The 20,229-nt window shown below is 60.8% G+C and overlaps 2 protein-coding genes across 3 annotated transcripts; one reads left to right on the top strand and one right to left on the bottom strand.

Moving 5' to 3' along the window:
* Positions 1 to 30: 30 nt before the first annotated feature.
* On the bottom strand, positions 31 to 11,694 carry ELMOD3 (ELMO domain containing 3). 2 transcript variants are annotated; one of them, XM_029074996.2, is made up of 12 exons: positions 11,618 to 11,694; positions 8,504 to 9,046; positions 7,156 to 7,230; positions 5,861 to 5,930; positions 5,227 to 5,295; positions 3,916 to 4,010; positions 3,107 to 3,230; positions 2,838 to 2,960; positions 2,054 to 2,184; positions 1,844 to 1,920; positions 1,438 to 1,565; positions 31 to 818 (listed from the first exon to the last, which is right to left on the bottom strand). In XM_029074996.2, exons 2-12 carry the CDS (start codon positions 8,555 to 8,557, stop codon positions 622 to 624), a joined length of 1,143 nt encoding a protein of 380 aa, XP_028930829.1. In that variant the 5' UTR covers positions 8,558 to 9,046; positions 11,618 to 11,694; the 3' UTR covers positions 31 to 621. The 2 variants fall into 2 exon arrangements, with proteins under 2 accessions (XP_028930829.1, XP_039769445.1); XM_039913511.1 differs by lacking the exon at positions 11,618 to 11,694 and adding an exon at positions 9,171 to 9,324.
* Positions 11,695 to 11,852: 158 nt separating this feature from the next.
* Positions 11,853 to 19,163, top strand: RETSAT (retinol saturase). The gene is made up of 11 exons (XM_029074994.2): positions 11,853 to 12,098; positions 13,189 to 13,371; positions 14,532 to 14,773; positions 14,928 to 15,129; positions 15,627 to 15,824; positions 16,052 to 16,171; positions 16,443 to 16,581; positions 16,826 to 16,935; positions 17,068 to 17,234; positions 18,038 to 18,197; positions 18,664 to 19,163. The coding sequence occupies exons 1-11, from the start codon at positions 11,936 to 11,938 to the stop codon at positions 18,810 to 18,812; spliced, it is 1,833 nt and encodes a 610-aa protein (XP_028930827.1). The 5' UTR covers positions 11,853 to 11,935; the 3' UTR covers positions 18,813 to 19,163.
* Positions 19,164 to 20,229: the final 1,066 nt, after the last annotated feature.

Raw genomic sequence — 20,229 nt, 5'->3', positions numbered from 1 at the left:
TACATAGGAAGTGGAGAGTCTGGGGCCCTCAAAAGTCCAAGTTACCTTTATTCTAGAGCTGCCCACCCCAGGCCTCAGCAGGACAATCTGCCAAGCCTTCACGGGGGCCAGGGTTGGGTTAGGAGTCCATGTGCAGGCTGTCTCCCAGTCACAGGATGGGGAGGAGGGCTCTCGGCTGGAGGCTCAGGCCTGGGCGGAACCACTTGGTCAGGCTGTGCCTCCAAAAGGGAAGAGGGACAGTGGCTGCCCTGGGCAGGATGGGGGTTTCTGGGACTTGGAGTCAGGAGCATGTGAGGTCCCAGAGCCTCTACCACCTCGAACCGGTGTGCCCGGCCCCAGAAACCCCATGACCCAGTCTGCCGGACCAGGCTGGGCACCCTCTGGGTTGGGGCTCTTGGGCAACGGGGCCATCTCTGAACAGGAAGCGGCCTGGCTCTGCTTCACTGGCTTGGGCCGGTCCCTCCCACGTTCTGCCCAGAAGGCTTGGCCCAGTGGGAGGCCCCAGCTGCGGGGCAGAAGGAGTCCAGCCCCTTGCCTTTGGGATCCTAGGGGGGCCCTGCCCCCATCCAGGCTCTCCCCAGAACCAGCTGAGACGTCTCAGCAGCGGGTCCTGCCCGTGGTTCAGCTGAACCTGCTTCCCTCAGTCACGTCCAGGGGGAGGTCACACACGCCCGTGAAGTGGAGCTCCTTGGGCAGGGACCCACGAGGACGTCCGCCCAATGCCCCCGCAGCTGTGAACTCTTTCGGACTTTCGGTCAAGTAGGCCTCCAGGCCCCGGAGGAGCTGTTTTGGGTTCCTTTTGGCCAGAGTCTCCAGGTCTGCAAGGGAAGGTGAGAGAAGTGGGGCTCTTGTGAGCTGCCAGTTTGGGGGAAGGTAAGAGGAGGAGATATAATAATAATAATAATAATAATAATGTTGGTATTTGTTAAGCGCTATGTGCCGAGCACTGTTCTAAGCGCTGGGGTAAACACAGGGAAATCAGGTTGTCCCACGTGGGGCTCACAGTCTTAATCCCCATTTTACAGATGAGGGAACTGAGGCACAGAGAAGTTAAGTGACTCGCCCACAGTCACACAGCTGACAAGTGGCAGAGCTGGGATTCGAACTCATGAGCCCTGACTCCAAAGCCCGTGCTCTTTCCACTGCGCCACGCTGCTTCTCAACCCCAAGAGACCCGGGGTTCAGGCCCCACGTGAATCCAGCCATCGGTAACCCAGTTCCAAAGCCAGGACTGCGGGCAAGGACCGGCCTGAAGAGCTAGCTGCAGGGCCAGGAGCTGGGTGTGGGGTGTGGGGGCCCGCCTGGAGGCCAGGATGGGCTGAGTTGGTGGAGGAGAAGGGTGGCAAGGAGGCATGAGCAGGACCCTGCAAGGAGAGGCTGGGGTCGGGGCCAGGGCCCAGGCAAGTAGGGGGAGGCCCCAGCTGGCCCCCTTCTCACCTTTAAGCACGAAGCCAGAGTCAGAGATGGTTTTCTGCTGCGTCCACCAGACCTGAGCCAAGCGGAGGAAGGTGGCGGCGTAGAAGCTGTTCACCACAGTGAACACCTGGTGCTGCCGGTTACACTCCCTGAGGTGGGTGGGGAAATGGATTCCTTAGAGCCAGAGCTGTGTCTCGGGGGCACCGCCCCTGCCCCCCGCCCCCCTCCCAGGGGGGCAGCTGTGGCACCAGGCAAGCGGAAGGAAGTGCTGGTGATCGGCACAGCTGAGAGAGTTGTGGAGGAGGAAGGGGGGTGAGTGAGAGGAGCGAGTGTGTTGCTGCTGAGGGGGGTGAGGGGGTCACATCCTCAGGCAAATGGGAACTCCCAAAAGCCTCGGGGGCCCCAGACCATCAGGGTGGGCTCTCACCTGGACAGACACTCCTCACGCAGTGCCTGGATCACGATGCGGGTGATGTTCACCGACATCACACAGAAGGGAAAGTGCTACAGCGGAAACAGCAGGAAATCCACAGTGATCCCGGCTGCCTGGCTCTCGTCCTCTTCCCGTTCCCTGCCCCCAGGCTCTGGTTCCATCCCTCCACGCCCCCCCGCTCCCAGCCAACATCCCTGGTTCCACCTGGACTTGGTGCTGGGAAAGTCGGTAGATCTGGCGGGCCAGCAGCAGGGTCTGCGAGTCCATCACGAGGTAGAGCAGGTGCAGGAGGGCAAGGAAGCCAGCCCCTCGCAGGTCTGTGCCGGGATCTGCTCCTGCAGCAGGAGACATTGGGGGACTGGAGCACCTTCTGGGCAAGATACGTATCTACCACCTCTATTGTACTGTGCTCCCCCAAGTGCTTTGTGCAGTGCTCTGCGCAAAATAAGCACTCAATAAATGCCATCGATCAGCTGGAGCAAGCTGGGGCATGGGGCTGGTGGGGCCCGGAGCCGGGCTAGCCGGACAGGACAGAGCTCAAGGCAGGGCTGGGGGGCTGGGATTTGCCACCTATTCTCCCCGACCAGCTCCCACCTGGGCCCTGGAGCCGCTCTACTGGCGGGGCTGGTTAGGAGGGACGGAAGACTAGGTGCCCCACCTGTACCTCCTCCTAGCCTGGGAAACTAGGGGAAGCAGGGCTATTCTGGGTCTCCTGGGTGGAGGAAATGTTCCGTCCATCTGGCTCGAGGCACAAGGTAGCCAGGGCCCAAAGGAAGGGGTGGGCGCTCCGGGGTCTCACTGTCCAGGCGGCCCAGCCTGCTCTTTGTGCTCTCTCCCTCTCACCTGCTCCCCTACTGGGTTCCTCGCCCCCACTCCCCCAAGGGCCAGGAAATGCTGCTCCTAAAGCAGGTGTGTCACCCCCCCACCAACTGGGGCCCCAGTCCTGGGATTGGGGGAGTCCGGGCCCCCCAGGGTCCCCAGTTCTTACCCTGAAAGCCCAGCTCTTCCCAGTGGGCTCCCAAGAGGGCACAGTCAAACCTGGAGCCGGTCAGCTTCCTGTAGATGGTCCGGAGGACTCGGCCGTGTACTGGGTCGCCATTATCCAGGCCGCCTGGGCCGACAAACGGTAGCCCCACAGCTCTTCTCTTCCCATTCCCCCATGCCTCCCTGTCACCCGGGAGTCAGGGGAGCAGCGGGGAGAGGAGGAACAGTGTTGAGGGGGGGTCAGGCAGGGAGGGGGCAGTGGGCTGGACTCACACTGAGCGATGGCCAGGACCAAGTTGCGCTCCTCCTGGAGCTGGCGGTGCAGCTGGGGAGGCCCGAAAAGGCAATGGCAGAGGGCGGCCAGCCCCCTCCTGCGTACTGTGGGCCGGATCCGTTCCTGGGGGGCCAGAGGAAGGGGTGTGCTCAGTGACAGAGACCCTCCCCCACTCCTCCCCCTGGGCCAAGGCTTCAGCCACCCCTCAGGAATCCGGGCCGAGACAAGGCCTGGCCTTCCCCGGGGATGGGGACTGCCTGGGTCCTGGCCCCCGCCACAGCCAGAACAGATTCCACTAAGATGAGTCCCTGCATGCCTGACCCCGGGGCTCAGGCACCCCAGGGGTGGTCCTGAAAGCCTGCTGTGTAGCCAGTTTCCTAGCAGGAGCTGCTTCTGCTCAGGGCCTAGCCACCCCGGCCAAGGGGTCAGGACCCCCACTGTGGTTCTCCCTCTCTGGGCTAGGGCAGGCAGGCTCTAGAGGTGAGGCCCGGCTTCCTGAACCCCCTTCTGGGTCATCATTACCCCTGCTTGGCCCTCTGCTGATCTGTGAGGTCTGCATCTCCCAACCCAGCTCCCGCCTCTGCCCACCCTGAGGTTACCATGCCCCCAATCTCCTGACCCAGGCTCCTGTCCCACAACCGGCTCCATCTGGGCTTCCAAGGGGCATTGGGAAAGGACCCTGGGCTGAGGTCCCTACTCAGGTTGGAGCCCAGACACCCTGGAGCTGTAGGCGCTTGGTGGGGAGGATGACGGCCTGCCCGCCCCTGCCCCCCGAGAACAAGCTCTGACCCTTTCTGGCCATACGCACCCTGCAGGCAGAGAGGTCGGCCATCTGGAAGTGCTGCAGGGCCTCGGTGAAGGAGATGGGCAGGCTGGGCTGGCCCGGACAGGCTCCCGGGCCCCCTGCAGACAAGCTTCGCACTCAGGCCTGACTCTCCATTCCCGCTCAGCCCCCGTCCCCCCTTTCTCTGGAGGTCTACACCCAGTGTAGCTCCAGCCTCTGCTCCCACCACACCGCCTGCCCAGCCTACCTCCTCCCAGAGATGGGCCTCGCAAGAGGGACACCCTCCCCCACCTCTGCTGAGGTCAAGGGAGGCCAGGCGGGAAGCAGCTCCCATTTGCTTGCAGGCCCAGGCCTCTCAGCCCCCAGCTCTTGGCTGCTCACCTGTACTGCCTGGGCCACGGGGCGGGGGACTGGAGGGAGGGGCGGGGAGTGAGTAAAACACACCTCCCAAAAGCTAAGCAGGAAAGGCGGGAGGGCAGCCGAGCAACTTCAGTGGGCTACTGTAGATTCTGGGTTTTGGGGTTGCAATGATAGGAACGTAGACTTGGGTTTCCTGGGACACCTGTCCCAGCAGCCTAAGGCAGGCACCCACAGACAGTGCCCAACTGAGCAGAGGCGCCACGGCTCAGAGGGACAAGTCCATCTGACTTTCACGGGGCAGGTGGACACTCAAACAGGAGGGTGGACGGTAAAGGAAGTGTTTTCTGGGAGGTGTTTCTGTCTGGTCCAAGTCTGGGGGCCCGGAAGCCTGATCTGGTGAGTCCTAGGGGGCCCTGCGATATAGTGGGAGAGGTCACCCAGCTATGCCAGGGTACCCCTGGAGGGGAAGCCTGCTCTTCCCGGTAAAAGAGCTCTGTGGGAAAGTGAGGTCCTGCCAGAGACACTGCGTTTCTTCACTGCCAGACTGGAAGGAGCAAAAGGGAATCTCTACCCAAGCTGATAATGCAGTAAAAACAAAAGCCACAAAGGCTGTTCCCTCATCTTTCCTCTCAGACCGGGGGCCCCATGGGGGCCAGGGTCAGTGTCTGACCTGCTCATTTGTATTTTCCCCAGTGCCTAGCACTGTGCTTAGCACACAGTAGGAGCCTAACGAAACCACAATCAATCCATCTTCCTCCATAAGAGTTGAGGACCACAGCCATTTTACAGATGACAAAACGGACTGGGACAGAAGCTTGTTTGGAAGTGGAGAGAGAACCCAGGACCCCGGCTCGTGGGGACTTTGAGTCCAGGAGTCCCCGGGGGTCCCGCGGCCTGGGGATGCTTCTCCCCGCCCCCCAGGGCAGCAGCCAGTGATGCTGGGCAGCCGCCCCCTCCCTCCCACCTCGTTGGTACCTGCTACGGCCTGGAAGCCATCCAGTGCCTCCCACTCCTCCTGGGCTTGCTGCACCTCGGGGCTCACGCCTGCAACACACAGGAGAACTGTGGACTCCCACCAGAGGCCACCCCTCCTGGTTCCTTCCCGGCCAGAAACCAACCGTAGCCCGATGGGAGAAAGGGGCGGCCACGGGGAACCAGCAAGGGCCAGCAGCCTGCCCCTGGCAGGGCTCCCCGAGGCCGCTCTCATTAGGCCAGCACCCCCGGCCCCCAGAGAACCCCAACCCAGGCCCTGCAATGGCAGCGAGCAGATGAGCGCTGCTGCAGGCAGGAAGCAATAAAGGGGAGGCCAGTCCAAACCCGTGGGCCTCTTACCTCCCCTCCCTTGCCCTATTCTGTTCGTCCCCAGGGGAGTCCCTTACAGCCTCCTGCTGGTCCTCAGCCTCTAGGGCACAGAGGGGGCCACACGGCTCCACTACTGCCCCATTTTAAAGAGAGGGTCACTGAAGCCCAGGGTTCTTGTCCCCTTCCCCGGGGACTGACAGCATGGGTGAGTTTCAACTTCCGGGAAGAGAGCAGGGGAAGTAGGGTTTCGAGAGCGGAAGGTGCCAGAGTTCGAACGTGCCGGGGGCTGGCCCCGGGGGTGGCTTACCAGTGGGCTCCCAGCCATCGGTCTCCGATGTCAGAGCCTGCAAGGTCTTCTGGTCCTTGAGCGCAGAGATCTGGGGGGCCAGGGGACATGAATGCTGAGCAGAGCGCTCTCGCTCCCTGCCCCCTAAGGCCCTGACACCTCCCCCGTGGGAACGCTGGGCTTGGGACTCCCCTGGGGGAGTGGCGGCCCCCGGAGGGTCTGGTCCTCAGTGTTCTTGTCGAGGCGGGCGGGCGGATGGTTGACCTTGTTCCAGTGAAGTCTGATCGCCAAAGCCGCCGCCGCCACTCCTCCCACCCACCCTCGCACCGGGCGTGTGGACTCGCGGGGCCTTGGGAACGCCGACGAACAAGGAGCAGACTGAGTTCCCAAGGCCATCGCAATCCTCGGCATCCCTCGGTCGAGAGCTCAGGAGTTGCAGGTGGCTGCGCGGGGGAGGGAGGGAGACTGACCCGCCTGCAGCCCGGAGGCAAGGACAGTTTCTGCCCTCAGCGGGCCTCAGCGGGCCGGCCCTGGCGGTGGCAGGGTGGCAGAAGCAGGTGGAAGCCTTCACCCTGAGGGAAGGACCTGCAACCTAGGCCCCACCTGGGGCTCTGGCTCAGCTGGGCCCAAGGTGGGAGAAGGTTAAACCCACCAAGGATTGGACATGGGGCCGGGAGGGGCATCTGGTCACTTCCCCCTAGAACAGGCTCCAAGCGCAGTTAACCCCTTACTGTCCTGGCAGGGACACACAGCAGAGCTCTGCTGGAGCCTGGGAAAGAAAGGAGCCAGGTTGAGCTGCCCACACACCCACCCCAGCCCAGGTGGTGGAGGTGCTTCCATAGCCCTCAGGACAGCCTGGCCCAGCCCTGGAGGAGAGATGTTGCTGTGCCCACACTAATCACTCTGCACTGAGCACCGACCCATGGCTGGTCCGGGCTCCTCCCCTCCAGCCATACAGGCCCATGCAGTAGGCCCGGGCGGCCAACGCCCATATAGACCCACCTCTGTGCACACTCGGCTGACACGCAGGCACCCCCCCACCTGCTCGAAGCGAGGTCTGAATCAAGTGGGCCCAGCACCTCTCCAGCTTTCACGGTCCCACGGGCTCTGGCTTCTTCAGAGGGAAACACTTTACCACCCTGCCACCCTGCCAGTCCACCTGACAAACTGCCGCCTTTAGAGATGGCCGCAAAGCGCCCCACCCCGGCAGGAGGTGGCGGGAATAGGAGGGTCAGGCTGAGCTGGAACAGCCCAGGGGCATCAATACAGCTGTGCAAGGGAGGGGAGTCTGGTGGAGGGAGGGGGGAGCTACTCACCGGGGCGGATCTGATGGATGGGAGGATGCCGTCCTGCTCGGCAGCTCTAGAGTCCCGGACCACGGCCCCCGAGCCCTGCAGGGACAAAAATGGACTTTTTGTGAGTCACGACAGAGGGCCGGCCTAGCCCGGCCTGCTCCGGCCCAGATGAGCTTCCGCTCTGCGGGGCTGGCAAGCTCCCGATTCACCCCCCCTCGACACAGCTGGAAAACAAAGGCGCTTCCGAGCTGGGGACAATAGGGAACGGAAGGAAATCAACCAATGGTATTTATTGAGTGCTTACTGTGTGCAGAGTACTATATTAAGTGCCTGAGAGAGTACAATACAACAGAATTAGTAGACGTGTCCCCTGCCTACAGCGAAGGAAAGGCTATCAGCTCCATCAAGGCAGTCTTCAATCCTTGATGAATAGCATCAATTAGTACAGTGCTCTGCAGGCAATAAGCACTCAGTAAATACGACTGACTGGCTGCTAAACATGGTATGGAGCACTCAGGGGAGGCCAAGAGAGTTGGCAGACCTGATCCTTGACCTCAAGGAGTTTCCAGTCTACTGTAAGCAAAGCACTGTTCTGAGCACCCGGAGGAGGCTAACAGAGTTAGTAGACACGATCTCAGCCGTCCAGGAGCCTACAGTCCAGTAGGGGAGACAGACACAAAATTACTGACAGATTGGAGGAAGATGTGATCAAAGAGTAGAATGAGTGAAATGCCGGGTGAAACAGTAAGCAGTGAGTGCAGACGTGATAAGACGAGAGTAAGGAAGATATGACCTGGCGAGACGCAAAATCACCAGAGGAAAAAAAGCCTTCTGGAAAGGTGAGATTTCTGCCGGTTGTCCTTTTCGGTTGTGATCTCCCAAATGCTTAGTTCATTGCTCCGCATATGGTAGGGGCTCAGTATGGGCTCATGGTGGGAGCAGCGTGGCCTAGTGGAAAGAGCATGGGCCTGGGAGCCAGAGGACCAGGGGTATAATCCCAGCTCTGCCACTTGCCTGTTGTGTGACCTTACTCAAGTCACCTATTTTCTCTGTGCCTCGGTGTCCTCTGCTGCAAAATGGGGATTTGATGCTTATTCTTCCTAATTAGATCGTGAGCCCCGTGCGGGGCAGGAACTGTATCCGACCTGATTAGTTAACCCATCATTGATAACGGTGCTCGACACAGAGTTAGCATTTAAGAAATACCATAAAAAATGAAAAAAAACTGCTGACAGATGGGTCGAAGACAGCGAGACCCAGGCAGAGCTCTAGGGGACGCCCCCACCTCTGCCCCATCACGCAAACCCGCTCTGTGTTAAGTTGGACCTTCCATTCAGCTCAGTCCCTTGCCGGGTCCCACTGAACTTACCAGCTGGTCTTCTACTTCCTTTCCAACACAGGGAGGGCAGGCTGGACCATTCATGGCCTGGCAGGTCTCCTTCAGAGGGGCCGGGGAGGGGCCTGGGGCGGATCAGAGGGCCAAGAACTGAACAGAGCCCCGGCCCCGAACCCCTCCCTTCTTGCCACCTCGCTGCCCACAGTCGCCTAGGTGACGGCTGGGAAAGCGTCTCCTACTCTCTCGGGGGGAAGCCACTTGGGCCTCACGGCCAGCCAGCCCGGGCTGAGTGATCCTCGGGGCTCTCCCGGGCTCCCCAGGGCCGGGGGCCGCCTCCTCTCTGTGCCAGGGCTCTGGCAAGGACTCAGCAGATCACTTCACCCGGCCTCTGGTACCCAGGAGCCCCTCCCGCTGATGGCTGCCCCTGGGCAATGCCTCTTGGAGGGCCATCTTCATCCAGCTGGTGCTATGCCGTGCCCACGGAAGCTGGTGGCGGGCTGTGGCGGAGCTGCTCCGGTCATGAGAGCGTGCCAGCCGAGGGCCCGGGGGTGTCTCAGGCTCCGGCCCACTCTCTGCCTGTCAAAAGAAGCAAAGTGATTTCAGTCCATGCCACCCCCCCCTTACAGTGCAGAGGTTGTCCTCTCACTGGCTCCCGGGGTCGGCACCCACCGAGTCTGACGGGTCAGATCTTTGGACCCACCTGCCTGGGACGGGCTTATGCTGTCGGACGAATGAGCGGGGATGTAGTGGACAAAGCAGAAGGTTGGGAGCCAGGAGATCCAGCTTCCGGTCCCAGCTCTGCCGCAGGCTTGGGGCAAGCCAACTACCCTCTCTGGACCTCAGTTTCCTCAACTGTAAAATAGGAATACAGTCCCTGCTCTCAGATTGTGAGCCCCAAGTGGGTCAGGGTTTGGGTCTGATCTGATTAACTTGTATTTACTCCAGCACTTGGCAGAGTAAGAACTTAATAAGATACATTTTAAAATAAGAAACAACAAAAACATTGGTCAACTTTCTATTTTTCCCCTGAGCCGCTGGAAATCCTTCTAACGGGGATTTCATAGCCCAACCCTGTGATTGACCATTCTCTAGCAAAGCTAGGTCCTTTCTCAAACATTCCCCTTGGCCAAAAAAAAAACCCTTTAAAGAGGTATTTTCATTTTGCAACTCTCTCTTGTCCCGGGTTGTGGGTCAGGGATTGTGCCTGACCCTATTACCTTGTAGGTACACCAGTGCTTTGCACAGTGCTTGGCACATGATAAATGCTAAACATGGTCCTCAGTTGGAAGCCAGGGGTGGGGGTCTTTCGAGAAGCTGGTTGTCACCAGGTTCGACACCAGCTGTGCTCCATCAACCCCCCGAACTCCCACCAGCCCCCCGGCCTTGCCCTCCATGGGCACCATCACTAAGGAAGCCTCCTCCAGGGCCTGTGCACTGCCTTCGTTAGAAAGCCGGGTGGGCTCTGGAGGGGCAGGAAGGTTTCAGCTGGGTGACTCTGGGCAAGTGACTTCACTTCTCTGTGCCTCAGTTACCTCTTCTGTAAAACGGGGATTAAGACTGTAACTGTGGGACCACCTGCTGACCTTCTATCTACCCCTGTGCTCAGACAGTGCTTGGCACCTAGGAAGGGCTCAGCAAAATAGCAGCGTGGCTCAGTGGAAAGAGCCTGGGCTTGGGAGTCGAAGGTCATGGGTTCTAATCCAGGATGCAACCCTTGTCAGCTAGGTGACTTTGGGCAATTCATTTCACTTCTCTGGGCCTCAGTGACCTCATCTGGAAAATGGGGATGAAGACTGTGAGCCCCATGGGGGACAACCTGATGACCTTGTATCCCCCCCAGTGCTTAAAACAGTGTTGGGCACATAGTAAGCACTTAACAAATACCAGTATTATTATTATTAAAATGGGGATGAAGACTATGAGCCCCATGGGGGACAACCTGATGACCTTGTATCCCCCCAGTGCTTAAAACAGTGTTGGGCACATAGTAAGCACTTAACAAATACCACTATTATTATTATTATTAAAATGGGGATGAATACTATGAGCCCCATGGGGGACAACCTGATGACCCTTTATCTTCCCCAGCGTTTAGAACAGTGCTTGGCACATAGTAAGCGCTTAATAAATACCAGTATTATTATTATTAAAATGGGATGAAGACTGTGAGCCCCATGTGGGACAACCTGATGACCCTGTATCCCCCCAGCGCTTAGAACAGTGCTTGGCACATAGTAAGCGCTTAATAAATACCAGTATTATTATTATTAAAATGGGGATGAAAACTGTGAGCCCCATGTGGGACAACCTGATGACCCTGTATCTTCCCCAGCGCTTAGAACAGTGCTTGGCACATAGTAAGCGCTTAATAAATACCAGTATTATTATTATTAAAATGGGGATGAAGACTGTGAGCCCCATGTGGGACAACCTGATGACCTTGTATCCCCCCAGCGCTTAGAACAGTGCTCAGCACACAGTAAGCGCTTAACAAATACCAGTATTATTATTATCCCAGCTCTGCCACTTGTCAGCTGTGTGACCTTGGGCAAGTCACTTAACTTCTCTGTGCCTCAGTTCCCTCCTCTGCAAAATGGGGATGAAGACTGTGAGCCTCACGTGGGACAACCTGATGACCCTGTATCTCCCCCAGCGCTTGGAACAGTGCTCTGCACATAGAAAGCGCTTAACATATACCAACACTATTATTGTTATTAAAATGGGGATGAATAATAATGTTGGTATTTGTTAAGCGCTCACAAGGTGCAGAGCACTGTTCTAAGCGCTGGGGAAGATACAGGGTCATCAGGTGGTCCCACATGGGGCTCAGAGTCTTCATCCCCATTTTAATAATAATACTGGTATTTGTTAAGCGCTTACTATGTGCCAAGCACTGTTCTAAGCACTGGGGGGGATACAGGGTCATCAGGTTGTCCCACGTGGGCTCACAGTCTTCATCCCCATTGTGAGACCACCTGATGACCTTGTAAACGCCCAGCGCTTAGGCCAGTGCTCGGCACATAGTAAGCGCTTAACAAATGCCATCATTATTATTATGTGGGGAAGATAACGGGTGTGAAACCCGACTTGGGGGATGTGCGGTGGGAAGGACTGGTCTCCTCGGGGGGGAGGGGGGGACCCGGTTACCTCCACTCTGCAGCTGGGCCCCGCTGGACGCTCACCGCGCATGCGCCGGGCCGCTCCGACCGGCTCTTTCCCGGCAGCCCCCGCGCCGGGCCTCGCTCGCTCGGTCGCTCCTCGTGGCTGCCGGTAGGGGGCGCCTCAGCCGGCGCTGCGCCGCCTGGCGGCCGCGATGGTCCAACGCAGCCCGCATGTCGCGACCTCCTGGCCGGGCCGGGCCGGGCCGGGCCGGTCCTCCGCGCCCTGCCGCTCCCCGGGAGGAGGAGCCGCCGTCGGACCCATAAGTAGAGGCTCAGCGGCGGCGGGAGCGCAGTCCCGGGCGTCATGTGGCTGTGGGCGTTGCTGCTGGGGCTGCCGCTGCTGTGGCGATGGCTCTCCCGGCTACGGCTGCGGCCCCTTTCGCCCAACCCCTTCGCCACCGACGGCCAGAAGCCGCTCGCCCCCCTGGTCACGGACACGGAGGCCCGGAAAAAGGTGCTCAAGCAAGGTATGGGTTAGGGCCGGTCGAGGCTGGGTCCGGGACCCCGCTCCGATGTCCCACAACCCCGTAGCCGGGTCCTGCCGTCACCTGCCTGGTCCCGGGCTGGGACCCTGCACGACCCCCACCGTCTCCCTGGGCCTCTGGACCTTTCTTCAAGTCTGCCCACCTGCTCTGACCACCCCCTCCTTGGCCGGGACCTACTTTGACCCCCAACTCCCCCTGGGCCAGGACCCCTGGGTCATTCCTCCAGGCCCCTGGATCCAGCTTCGAATCCCGCTACTTGCTTTAACCGCCCCGCTCTTGCCACCCGCCCCCCCCCAGGTGGGGGTCCTGACCTGATCCTTCCCCACCGTCCTCTGGCTTGAGACCCAGCCTGCCCTCCCTAAACTTTCAGAGACCCTTCCCTCCTTGACCCAGATTCAGGTCTCCCGGAAGCAGATCTCGCTTCCGCTCTGCCCCCGTTGACCCGGTGGCCTGAGGTTGTCCCCGGGAATCAGCTACGCCCAGTATGTGATCGACACCCTACTGAGCGTTTGGGAGAGTACAGTGCAGTTAGACATGATCTCTGCCCTCAAGGAGCTGACCGTCTACCGTCTGAAGGGCCCTGAACTGAGAATTTAGGGAGCATATGATTAAGTTAGGAGACACGACCCCTGCCTTCAAGAAGCTTTCACTCTCCTGCGAACAGAACACTGTGCTGAACACTAGAGACAACAGAGCAGAGTTAAAAGATCGGATCCCTCAAGGGGCTGTCCCGGTGTAACCTTGCACCTTCATCCTGCCCTCAGTGTCCCATGTCACTCAAAAGCGGTTACCTGGAGCACCTTCAATTTGACCTCTTCATCCCGAGTGCCTGTATCCGCTAAGCAAGAAGGGAAGGCAGCGTGGCCCCAGGAAAAGCCATGGGTTCGCTAGTCCCAGCCCGGCCACCGACCTTGTGTGTGACCTTGGGCAAGTTACTTAACCTCTCTGTAAAATGGCAATCAGATCCTTACTCTGCCGCCAACCGGTCTGAGGCCCGTTTTGGGGGACCGACCCAGCCCTCGGCCGGGGTGGCTGCCGCCCGGCTCCGAGCGGGACCCTGCCCTCGTTTCAGCCTTCTCGACCTCCCGAGTGCCGGAGCGGCTGGACGCGGTGGTGATCGGCAGCGGCTTTGGGGGTCTGGCGGCGGCGGCTGTCCTGGCCAAGGCCGGGAAGCGTGTGCTGGTGCTGGAGCAGCACACCAAGGCCGGCGGCTCCTGCCACACCTTCCGCCACGACGGCCTTGAGTTCGACACAGGTAAGGCGCCCCCGGGGTCCTCGCCGACTGGCGCTCTCTAACGGGGCAATTGGCCCTTGGCCTCAAGGGCCCCCGGGATCCCAGCAGGGCTGGTTCTTGGGGTCCCCAGACCGACCGCTCCATCCCCCCGTTCAGGATCCCCTCAGAAATAGAGACTTCAAGTGTCCTAGACTGCGTCTGGCCAGCCCAGAGTCTTTCTCGGGATGAAGGTTGTGTCCCCCGTCTCTTCCTCTCAGTTCTGTAGGGCAGTTGAAGCCCGGCCCCTCCTCTGCCCCACCCCCAGTCGTGGCCGGCGCTGAGTGAAGAACTTTACCCCTTGGCCCAGAAATGGGGTTCCGGCAAGGGCAGGGTGCCCGGGCAGCTGGCTGGCCCTCAGCCATTTCTCTCACACGGAAAGGAAAAGCCGGAACGCTCTGGGCAGTCGAAGGCAAACCGATGTCCATTGAGCTCGTTGTGGGCAGGGAATGTCGGTGTTTATTGTACTTTTCCTAGTGCTTCGTACAGGTGCTCTGCACACAGTAAGCACTCAATAACTATGATTGAATGAATGATAGTCAGGAGCGGCATGGATTACGTCCGGAGGGACGAGAACCTGGCTAGGGTTCTGCCAGACTTCGGGCCCTGGCTTGGCCCTCCCTCCCTCAGCCTGGCCAAGCCCAATCAGTCCTTCAAAGTGACTGAGCGCCTGCTCTCGGCCGAGCACTGTACTAAGTGCTTGGTCCAGCGCTTGGCACCCAGTAAGCGCTCAATAATTACCATCGAATAAGACCACTACAGAACCAACCTACGGGAGCTTGCAGTCCAGGGGGTGGTTACCTCTACTGCAGTCTCCATGCGGCTCTTTCAGGCTGTATGCGTGGGTGGGGGCGGGACGTCCCTTCAGCCCGGCCCCTGTCCAGGCTCAGGCTCCTGCTGTCTCCCTGCTTCTGCTCATTAACCCACTCTTGCTGGGAAGCGACAATTCGGCATAGGTCGTGCTGGACCGTCGATTCTGTCCAGCCCAAATCTGACCTGGCCCCTTGTTCAAAAGATGGGCAAGTAGCTTCTCCTGGCCGAGTTTCCAAGGAAGGGTCTGGGCCCGTCCATCTCGGCCTCGCCTCGCCCGTGCCCACTCCTTTCTCTCCCTTCCTCCCTCCCTCTCCTGTGCCACTGCCCGCCAGGGATCCACTACGTCGGCCGGATGGAGAAGGGAAGCCTTGGCCGCTTCATCTTGGACCAGCTGACGGAGGGGCAGCTGGACTGGGCCTCCATGGCCTCGCCCTTCGACGTCGTGGTGCTGGAGGGTTCCGGCGGCCCCAGGAAGTACCCCATGTACAGCGGGGAGAAGGCCTATGTCCAAGGGCTCAAGGAGAAGTTCCCGCAGGAAGAGGCGGCCATCGACAAGTACATGGAGCTGGTGAAGGTACTTGCCCCGGCCCCCTTCACGGACCCGGGGGAAATGTGGGCTCCTCCCAGGGAATGTTTTTCGGAGCGGGGGCCCTGAGTGGTGGATCATGGACGGAAGGCTTCGGGGTGAGCCCCGTGCCGACGTCTGGACTCTCCCCACCGGGGCGCAGGCGGTGGGCCGAGGAGCGTCCCACGTCGTCATCCTGAAGATGCTGCCCTTGCTGGTGGTCCGCTTCCTGTCCCGCTGCGGCCTGCTGACACGCTTCTCCCCGTTCCTGCGAGTGGCCACGCAGAGCCTGGCCGAGGTCCTGCGCCAACTGCCCGCCTCCCCCGAGCTCCAGGCCGTGCTCAGCTACATCTACCCCACCTACGGTGCGACGCAGCCCCAAGACTGCTGCGGGACCCCTTCGGGTCGGGGGGCGAGGGGAGGGAGGGACAGGATGGGACGGGACGGTGGCGTCCTGCTGCTCTGTAGCTGAGCAGAGTGACTTCACGGCTGGTGAACCCGGCCTGGTTCCCAACGGGTTTCAATTTCCCTGGCTCGATCATTCCTACCTGATTTGAGCCCAGTGTGCAGATTGCTGTACTCAGCGCTTGGGAGACCACAGTAGCCTCGGGAGACACAATCTCTGCCCTTGCAGAGATTCCAGTCTGATAGGGGTGGGGCGGAGACGGACCCTATGGTAAATTACAGAGAGAAGGAAGAGGAGACATGCGGTAAGCCAGTGTGGTCAAAGGGGGAGTGAATATCCAAGCACGTGGCTAGCGCGGGGCCGGCAGGGGCAGTCGGCCGCAGGGAGGACGGGGGCGAGTTCTGCTGGGCCCGACCGGGGACCGGGTCTCTGTCCCGTCTTCCGCACGGGCCCCAGGCGTCCCCCCCAACCACGCCAGCTTCTCGATGCACGCCCTGCTCGTCCACCACTACCTGCACGGGGGCTTTTATCCCCGAGGGGGCTCCAGCGAGATCGCCTTCCACACCGTGCCCGTGATCCGGCGGGCGGGAGGCAACGTCCTCACCAGGGCGCCGGTGCACAGCGTGCTCCTGGACTCGGCGGGCAAGGCGTGCGGTGAGAGCCGGGGGCCCCGGCGGGCTGGGTCAGTGACACTGGGGAGGCGCAGGGCGGGAGGGCAAGGGTTGAAGGTGGGGGGCGGGCGCCGGGTGGGGGGGCGTTGGGAGAAGGAAGCCGTGAGAGAGACGAGGGGCGGGGGACCGACAACCTGCCGGCCCCGGCTCCTTCGTGCGGGTTGCACCACGCCCGGTCCTCCTGGTCCCCGCCCGCCCACCCACCCGCAGGCGTCAGCGTGAAGAAAGGCCAGGAGCTGGTGAACGTCTTCGCACCCGTGGTCATCTCCGACGCAGGCCTCTTCAACACCTATGAGCGCCTCCTGCCCGAGAGAGCCCGCAATTTGCCAGGTCTGTGCTTCTCTCCGCCATCCCCCCACATCCCCTGCCCGCTCCCCCCCAGTCGATGCCCAGGGCCCATGGGCGAGCCCAGCTCTGCTCGAGAAGATGCGGGCAGGGTCGGCAGGGGACCCCACCCCAGGGACGTTCCAGGCCCCGGCCCTGCCCGCTCTCCCAGAGAAGGCCTCCGACTATCATCGGGCTAGCGTGCCCGCCCCCTGCCCTCTCCCCGGCTAGGGTAGAGGGAGGCGCTGAGGCCTGCCCCGCCTGCTCCCTCTGGCAGGAGTGCGGGCCCAGCTGAGCCCGCTGCGGCACAGCATCACCATGTTCTCCGTGTTCGTCGGGCTCCGTGGGTCCCACAAGGAGCTGGGCCTAGAAGCCACCAACTACTACGTCTACTTCAACACCAACATGGACGAGGCGTAAGGGCTGCTGACCGGAGAAGGCGGGCCCTGACCCTGGATGGGGGCGGTGCTTGGGAGGGGAGACCCCTGGCTCCCTGCTTCCCTGCCCACTGGGCCTCAGTTTCCCCCCTGTGGCAGGGAGGACGGTGCCAGCGGATGCTCCCCGCTCCCTCCAGGTCATTCCTGGGAGACCGGTCAGGGTTTCAGTCAAGAGTTTGTGCGGCGAGATGACGCCTGACTCCCTGGCCCTCTCCCTCTTCAGGATGGAGAGCTACTTGCGGACTGCCAGGGAAGAGGCTCCTGCAAAAATCCCCTTTTTCTTCATAGCGTCGTCGTCGGCCAAGGACCCTATGTGGGAGGAGAGGTTTCCTGGTGCGGCGGGGTGGGGACGGGCGGTGGGGTGATCGGGGGGGGGGGCGGGGGGCGGTGGGAGGTGGGGTGACCCGGAGCTGCAGGGGAGGGAGCCCGGGGGGAGGCAGCGGTGACCGTGGCTTGTCTTCCCAGCCCACTCAACCGTGGTGATGTTGTTTCCCACCTTGTACGAGTGGTTTGAGGAGTGGCAGAAGGAACCTTCTGGCAAGAGGGCCAGCGACTACGAGGCTCTGAAAACCTCATTCACCGATGCCTCCCTGGCGGCTCTGATGAAGCTTCACCCCCAGCTGGAGGGGAAGGTAGCAAGGCGGGGAAAAGAAGGGGACAGATGGTGATGATAATAATAATAATGGTATTTAAGTGCTTACTTTGTACCAAACACTGTTCTAAGCACTAGGATAGATAAAAGCTAATCGGGTTGGACAGTCTTAATCCCCATTTTACAGATGAGGTAACAGGCACAGAGAAGTGAAGTGACTTGTCTGGGGTCCCACAGCAGATAAGTGGCAGAGCCGGGATTAGAACCCAGATCCTTCTGACTCCCAGGCCTGACTCTTGCCATTAGGCCATGCCTGACCTCTCACGGTCTATGTTGCATGGTCAACATCGGGGCTCGGGCTGTGGCCCGGAGTGGTCCTTGGTGGCTGTGGGAGCTCCTGGGCTGCCCGAGGACATATCGCTGCAGCCTCCGGGTCCCCGAGAGGGCCGAGTCACCCCAGGGGGCTCACCCTGGGCTGGGTTCTTGCCTGGGCCCTGAGGAGGCAGGCAGGAGGGTCCTTGGACCGGTTGCCCAGGTGAGGGCAGAGGGGGAAGACAGGGTGTTTCTCTGATTTGGGGCAACGGGGTGCTCTGTTTCGGGCTGTGCGTGCCGTGGGCCAATAAAATTACTCATCAGTATCATTGATTGGGCACCTACTCTGTGCAGAACGCCATACTGAGCACTGGGGAGCTAGGAGACACGATCCCTACCCTCAAGGAGCTTCCTGTCATACAGCAACTCAGGGAATGGGATGAGAGGAGTAGGCCCTGCCAGGAGTTGGGAGGAGGGAACTCTTGGGTTCCCCCTGGCCTCACCCTTTCCAAACTCTGTTCCCGCCCCCAGGTGGACAGCATCTCGGCCGGGTCCCCGCTCACCTGTCAATTCTACCTGGCCTCCCCGCACGGGGAGTGCTACGGCATTGACCATGACCTGGCCCGCCTGCGGCCCGACGTGCTGGCCTCCTTGAGAGCACAGAGCCCCATCCCCAACCTCTATCTCACAGGTACTGCCGCCTGCTCCCGCTCCGCTCCTGCTCTGTTCCTCCGCTCTGCTCCCTTGACCCCAGCTGTGTCCGCCGGTGCCTCCTTCACCGTGTGGGCAGCTCCCGGTGCCCGGGAGGAGGTGATGGGGAAACCACGCTCTGATCCGGGGACATTTCCCGGGACCCGTCCACCCAGCGAGAGGGAGGGTGGCCCAGTCAGATGGTAGAGGCCAGGTGGGAGCACCGAGGCGCAGAGCCTGCTGCCTTGCTTGGAGGGGCTGGGCGCGGAGGACGGGGTCCGGGGATGAGCAGAGGGAAAGGGGCGGTCGTGCCGTTGGAGAGTCTTGGGGGAGGGTCTCCCTCCTCCCTGCCCCAACCTGGAGGATCCCCGCTCCCCAGGGAGTCGGACCCGTAAGGAGGGTGATGGACGACCGCAGGGGAGGGCGGGGTGGGGTGGTTGGGCTGAACCCCTGCCCCTGTCGTGCAGGTCAGGACGTGTTCACATGTGGCCTGATGGGAGCCCTGCAGGGAGCCCTGCTGTGCAGCAGCAGAATCCTGCAACGCAATCTGTACCGCGATCTCATGCAGCTCCAAGCCCGCCTCTATGCCGCCACCGCCCCGGACCACCACAAGTAGGCCTTCCCGGACGGCCGCAGGGCCAGAGCCCGAGAGAGCTCGCGGCCCAGGCCGCGTCCTCCCCCCTCGCCTAGCAGGACTGGGGAAGCTTAGACGGGCGGAAGGGCTCCCTCAGCCCGGAGCTCCTGCTTTGCCAGGGGTGGTGCCGGGGTGAGGGCCTTCAGCACCTCCTTTCCTTCCCCTGCCCACCCACCCGCCACCCATCCACCCCCAACCCTTAGTGCCTTAGTACTTGCAGATGTAGCTGCAGCCTTGGTTTGTCCACTGAGGGGACGTGAAGCTGTCTCCTGGAGGGTTTGCCATTTTCCCATCTGTTTTTTGGGGCTCAATAAAGTTTCCTTGAGGGTGGGAGTCCGGCCCCTCCCCTGTGTCCCGGGTGGCGCGGGCGGCGCCCAGGCCCGAAGCACGGCCGGGCAACGTTGGGCAGGCCCGTCCCATCCGCTCCCGGGCTCAGCTCCCGGGCCTATTGTCCTCTGCCCAGACTCCTGACTCGAGGGGCCCTAAGAGCTGGGCACAGATTGGCTTGGAGGGGGAGCAGGAGGAGGAGGAAGGCCCCTAGCTGGGCCCAGTGTAGGGATTTTCACCTGGGTTAAGCATGAAGTCATGGCATGAGAAGCGGCATGGTCTAATGGATAGAGCACAGGACTGGGAGTCAGAAGGACTGGGAATCAGAAGGACCTGGGTTCCAATCCCAGCTCTGCCACTTGTCAGCTGTAACCTTGACCGAATCACTTCCCTTCTCGGTGCCTCAGTTACCTCCAGCTGTAAAAGAGGGATTAAGACTGTGAGCCCCATGTGGGACAGGGACCGTGTCGAACACAATTACTTTGTATCTACTTGATTCATTCATTCCCGCGTATTTATTGAGCACTTACCGTTTGCAGGGCACAGTACTAAACGCTTGGGGGAGAGTACAATACAACAATAAACCGACACATTCCCTGCCCACAACAGCGCTTAGTATGGTGCCCGACACCCCAGTAAGCGCGTAACAAATACCTTTATTATTATGGAATGGCAGGCTGCCTCGGTGGGACTGGGGGAGGTTCCCCGCTGAGCAGGGGCTGGGTCGACCTCAGTTTCCACCCACCGAGCCCCATCCGAGCCACCCATCTCCCCAGTCAGACCTCCCACTGAACTCTGCCTGGTCCTTTGTCCCATTGCCACCCACGGCGGAGGAGAAAGGAACTAAAAAGCTCTGGAAAGTGCTCCGATTCCTGGTGCCCGGGAGAGGAGACTGATGGTCTGGAGCTGAGCCCGCTCCAGCAGGAGTTGGGGCGGCGGCGTCCGCCCACCCACTCGCTCGCCTCTACTCATGGACCACTGGAAAAATGGCCACAAGGCAGAGTCCCCCAACCATGTTCTCGGGAATCCCTCTGCCTCTGATCCTCTGCCATCTCAAGATCCAGCGGGACTC

The sequence above is a fragment of the Ornithorhynchus anatinus genome, chromosome 11 (genome assembly GCF_004115215.2).
Source record: "Ornithorhynchus anatinus isolate Pmale09 chromosome 11, mOrnAna1.pri.v4, whole genome shotgun sequence".
Taxonomy (NCBI): Eukaryota; Metazoa; Chordata; class Mammalia; order Monotremata; family Ornithorhynchidae; genus Ornithorhynchus; species Ornithorhynchus anatinus.
This window is presented reverse-complemented; position numbering and strand designations above follow the sequence as displayed.

Excerpts from the sequence above, each read along its gene's own strand:
- ELMOD3 (XM_029074996.2), bottom strand. The coding sequence starts at position 8,557 with ATGAATGGTCCAGCCTGCCCTCCCTGTGTTGGAAAGGAAGTAGAAGAC. Across the intron at positions 4,011-5,226 it reads TGGCTTCCAGGCCGTAGCAG|GGGGCCCGGGAGCCTGTCCG; the intron begins GTACCAACGAGG and ends GCTTGTCTGCAG. Across the intron at positions 2,961-3,106 it reads GGTCCTGGCCATCGCTCAGT|GCGGCCTGGATAATGGCGAC; the intron begins GTGAGTCCAGCC and ends TTGTCGGCCCAG.
- RETSAT (XM_029074994.2), top strand. The coding sequence starts at position 11,936 with ATGTGGCTGTGGGCGTTGCTGCTGGGGCTGCCGCTGCTGTGGCGATGG. Across the intron at positions 12,099-13,188 it reads GAAAAAGGTGCTCAAGCAAG|CCTTCTCGACCTCCCGAGTG; the intron begins GTATGGGTTAGG and ends CCCTCGTTTCAG. Across the intron at positions 14,774-14,927 it reads AGTACATGGAGCTGGTGAAG|GCGGTGGGCCGAGGAGCGTC; the intron begins GTACTTGCCCCG and ends ACCGGGGCGCAG.